The sequence below is a fragment of the Populus euphratica genome, unplaced genomic scaffold (genome assembly GCF_000495115.2).
Source record: "Populus euphratica unplaced genomic scaffold, PopEup_1.0 scaffold24.1, whole genome shotgun sequence".
NCBI lineage: Eukaryota > Viridiplantae > Streptophyta > Magnoliopsida > Malpighiales > Salicaceae > Populus > Populus euphratica.
In genome coordinates, this window is record NW_011499893.1 from 641,399 (window position 1) to 646,023 (window position 4,625).

Genomic DNA, 4,625 nt, shown 5'->3' on the forward strand with positions numbered 1-4,625 from the left:
GAGAGGTGGGATGCAAAATACTGGGTAGCAGCAGGAAGGTGAATTAGTATGAGCAATTTGGCTGCTCACTTGAGAATGTGGTGGATAAACCACCAAAGGGATTTTAATTCTGAGTAGATATGGTTGCATTGGGGGAATCCACCAGTGCGAGTTAGATGTTAGCGAAGGATTCCCTTAACGCAACAATATCTTTATCAAAATTTAAGAAGACTCTGAGTAAGTGCCAAGGAACTTTGCATTAAAGGACAGTGATCTCTGCACTTGTTGTTGGATGTGGAACTTGATGATTCAACGAGGTGCTTCCTTAAAGTGATTTCCCATACTGATTAGTGATTGGTGTTTAAGGAGAGCGTATTTATGTTGCATAATTTTTTCAGTTAGGGTGTCAATTTAGATTCTTTTTCTCAGAATACTTGTTTGTTTTATAATCTGTACTAGCTTTTGAACTCTATGTGTGTATGGCTGGATTCAACTTCATTATTTGTTCTTGGGATTTTTTATCTTCCTGGTAGATAGATTCCAGATTGACATATTTTTGAACTAGTCTTGTTATTACTTCTACATTACATAGTTTCTGTCCTTATCTTTCGTATATATCACATCTGAAAATGTTGGGATTGATTAACTTTGAATGCGCCTTTATCTCTCTTAACTATTTTTATTCCATTCTTTTCAGGACCTCTACCTCTTATTTTTTTTAGTTATAATAAAGTAGGCACAGAACTTTGCATGTATTCAGAATACCTTAGGTGAGATAAAACTTATTCTTGGCTTGTTTTTAAGATGGTCTGAACTCTGAAGTTTCTTTTACTTATTTAGGAATTTGGGGGTTCATTGTATTGAAGACATGAAAATTTATATGAAGCCTTACATCACAGGGAATTTGTAAAGGGAAAGCTGAAACCTGTAGTTCTGACAATCACAGGAATGAAGGTAAATTGCAGATCAGCCAGGAGTCAAGTTTTCAGGGACAGAGGATATAGTTATTGCCATATTGATATGTTGAGGTTTCTATCCTTAGAGGTCAATCATATAGTTGGTGATCATTAATGACTATGAACACTGGAGAGAGGGAGGAATTTGGAGTGGTTTGCCATGCAAAAAATGCAAAATGATATTTGATTTAATTGAATATCAGTAGAATCAGCAGATCTGGGGATGCTTACATGGGCTTTAGCTTTACAAGCTCTTCCATTTTTGGAGTGAACCCGAGTCTAATATTTCCTTCTTTTGATATTCACTTTTTATTAGATGCTGTCATGGAACTTGCTTGAAGCAGACTCTAGTAATTCAGCAGTTCTTACCAAAGTGCAGCAATTAATTGGTGGCTTCTTCCAACTTTCGGTGTTTTCAAGTGAGATTTTTGGGGTCATGCTATGATTCTGAACTCGAGCAGATTAGTAGAATTCATAATTGTCTTGAAAGTTCTTGATTCAATAATATACAAGGAATGGTGTCCAAATCTTTTCAGAGAGTTTTGTTTATCCCATTTGAAAACTTTCCACGGATTTCTTGAACTCGTTGCTTAACTTCTTTTTCTTTATTTGCATCTAGACCTTTCCCATCGTGGCTTGCTATACATATCTTTTACTCTGGGGGGTTCTTGTTTTTATTGCAAGGGATTCTGGTTTGTTGAGACAACAGCGGGAAGCTTTTCTTCTTTTGGAGAATGTAACCCAGTTCTGGCTCTCTGGTTCGGTTTCTCCAGTCTAATATTAACCAAGGATTTCGGGGTTTCTGTTTTCTTACAATGGATTCTGTTTTATTGAAACAACGAAGTGGAAAATTTTCTTCTCTTTGAAAATGTAACCGATTTCTGGTTCTCCCCTGACGGTAACCCAAGATTTGCAGATTACATTTTCCATGAGATAATGGAGGTAAATCTCACAGTTTCCCTTGCAATAGTGGAAGGGGAAACCACGGGATGTATCTGACTAGCTCTTACAAGGGCACAACTTTTTTATCTGAAGTAATTTCTATTTGTATATATTTCCATTACAAGTCCTTGTGTTTTTATTTTATTTTCTTTTCTGATTAATAAAAAAAAATGGAGCGACTGTAACGCGTGCCATTCACCTCCTTCTCTATCCCTTGAGTCAAGAAGATGCATGATGGCCATGATTCGATATTTTCTTTGAAACCAATATCCTGCTTTTTGTTTCACATACTGTCTATACAATGGGTTAAATCTGGTTGATGATCTCAATGCATTGTATATGGGTTTGGCTACTATGTTCTTGGGAAGATGAAGAGGTGGCATTTTTAATGCAGTTTTGCGGTGCATGGAGCTGAGTTTTGTTTCACTTGGGCATAAAATGGGATGTTAAATAATCCATCTATGGCAGGTGCACTACTGTGGGGAAGATGGCTTCCTTTTCAAGTTAAAGAAAGATAATCAGAACTCCCATCTGCTTTATATTTCCATACAACACTGTTCCACAACATGGCATGCGATTTTCCTAGCTTGCTGAAACTGTGTAATGGCATGTGGAGCTGAGTTAATTAATGCTAGAAAGTATAGGATAGGAACACTGGATGTCAGTGCCATTTTCATAGACTGATGTCGTGATTTATGGTCGGTTGGACACGCCAATTTAGGTGGCTTCTTTTAAGAGGACAGTCCAGAGGATGAGTTGCTTCTGCAGCAGAACATCTCTGAAGGAAGATCATTCTAGTGCATAATGTCAGTATTAAACGTTCGATTAGTCATCCAGATTATGTTATCATTGGTTCATTTGCAACAATAATCTCACATTCTACGACTCTCTTTGGACCTACCTGGATATTCATAGACACAGAACAAGATCGCAGAACCTTCATATTCTAATATTTCTTGACATTTCCACGAAGGGGATAGATTTCATAGTCATCGTAGTAATACAAACAAAAAGAAACTCTGTATCTCATTTTTGCTTTTCGTTAATCCTACTAATATACACAAAACTGATATAAGGAAGCTAAGACTACCATCTGTCATTCCTCATCAATCTCATTATGCCCTTTCAATGAACATAAAGGGGATGAAGGAGAAAATGAAGAAACAGCAGAAGAAAAGGAAGTGGAATCAGAACAAGAAGCAGCTGCAATCCCAACAAGTAGATCCACGAATGCCCCAACTATATACCCATGATTCTTTTTCCCATTGACCTTCAAATACCACCCCAACAACTCCTCTAAACAATCCCAATCTTTAAGTCCATGAGACTCCACCATCTCCTCCATTGACCTTCTAAAATCAACATATGGATCCTCTGACTCCATTGCTAGAACCACACTTTCTTTGAATGGAAACCCTCCTGTTTTTGCCTCTTCTAGTATTGAGTTTGTGTCTCCAGGCTCAAAAAACAACCTTTCTGATCTCAACCCACGTATAACAACCTCCAACGACTCCCCATCAAAGCCCTCCGATTCAGTTGAGAAACTTGTAGTTTCTGATGAGTTTGTGAACCATGACTCCGGTGTCTCAACCCTTTCAGAAGGATCAAAGAAAACTGAGTTTACAGTCTTGATCACATCATCTCCACCCCTGAAAGAAAGAGTCTTGGGGTGCTTGCATGAAGGCCATTTTTGCCATGACTGCTTTGTTTCTTTGATCTTGAACAGTGTAGGGATCTTCATTTTTCTTGATCTCAAACACTAGCAAGAGAAAGCTTGAATGGTTTTATAAGGGCTTGTGAATGTCTGTTGCCTTTTGGTTTGCTATTAATGTGATCAGAGGAAGTTGTGCGGGTAAATATTTAAAGAAGAGGCGAGGCGTAGGGGGGGGGGGGGAAGGAAATGGGGCTGGTAGGGCCTGTCATGAGTGTATTAAATTTTAGGTTCCATAATTGAATATGATATTAAATGCCTCCTCAAAGCAACTGAACATAGCACAGCTTTTGTCAGCACGAATTTTATAATGTTGTGCTAATATTTTATGCTCACAAGCTGCTAATACATGGAGTTCCCTTGGGCTTGATCAGTTGATTTTCCTGTGCCCTAAAGTTTTCCTATCCCTTTCACAGCACATCTCTTCCGAGTTACTGCAATTTCGCTGTCAAAACTACTGCATGCAAAGATGTGTGAACATGGCGCCTGCTTAGATTCAAGTGAGTGTTCTTGGATTCCCTTAAACAGTCAAGCTGGATTGAATAAAAATTACTTAAAGGAGAAACCTAATTGAGCATGCTGTGTTTCGTAATTGTGGAAGTGAGCTCTGCTGTTCTCTCGTCTTGGACCACATGATGATATCATATATTATACAAAAAACGTCTAGAAAACGCTGTTTTGATTATTAAAGTAATCGAAAGAGACACGTACATTAGGAAATTTAAGAACTTCATGAGGAAATTGAAAAAACAAATCATAGGATAGGAGGCAAGATTCATGTGACTCTTTTTAAGGAAGAACGGTTGGATGACGCACACTTGACCTTGCCAATGGATTCATGAGGCCAGACCTGGGAGATTAAACGGATAGAATCCATAACATAGGTATTATATTCCTTCCTAGTCAATTTCTCCCTTTATTTTTTACAAAATTTATAGGTTTTAATTCAATCCGGTCCTGAATTAACCCGGAACATGGGTGAAGGTATCTCATTTATTGGAATAAAAGTACTTCATTTCCTTTTATTTTCTTTCCCT

General features: G+C 37.9%; 1 protein-coding gene and 1 long non-coding RNA gene across 4 annotated transcripts in view; one reads left to right on the forward strand and one right to left on the reverse strand.

The window, feature by feature from the left end:
* Positions 1-1,470, forward strand: part of LOC105131570 (uncharacterized) — a 2,136-nt gene extending 666 nt beyond the window's left edge. The window contains exons 3-5 of one of the 3 annotated variants that reach the window (XR_843460.1): positions 6-296; positions 677-711; positions 820-1,470. This is a non-coding gene — a long non-coding RNA (uncharacterized LOC105131570). Of the gene's footprint in view, positions 1-5; positions 582-676; positions 712-819 lie in introns of those variants that run through there. The other 2 variants (XR_843459.1, XR_843458.1) reach the window with 2 other exon arrangements.
* A 1,321-nt stretch (positions 1,471-2,791) lies between these two features.
* Positions 2,792-3,928, reverse strand: OFP13 (ovate family protein 13). The gene has a single exon (XM_011034606.1). The coding sequence runs from the start codon at positions 3,616-3,618 to the stop codon at positions 2,974-2,976; it is 645 nt and encodes a 214-aa protein (XP_011032908.1). The 5' UTR covers positions 3,619-3,928; the 3' UTR covers positions 2,792-2,973.
* Positions 3,929-4,625: the final 697 nt, after the last annotated feature.

Bases quoted from the DNA above. Each gene is read 5' to 3' on its own strand.
- OFP13 (XM_011034606.1), bottom strand. From the start codon at position 3,618: ATGAAGATCCCTACACTGTTCAAGATCAAAGAAACAAAGCAGTCATGG.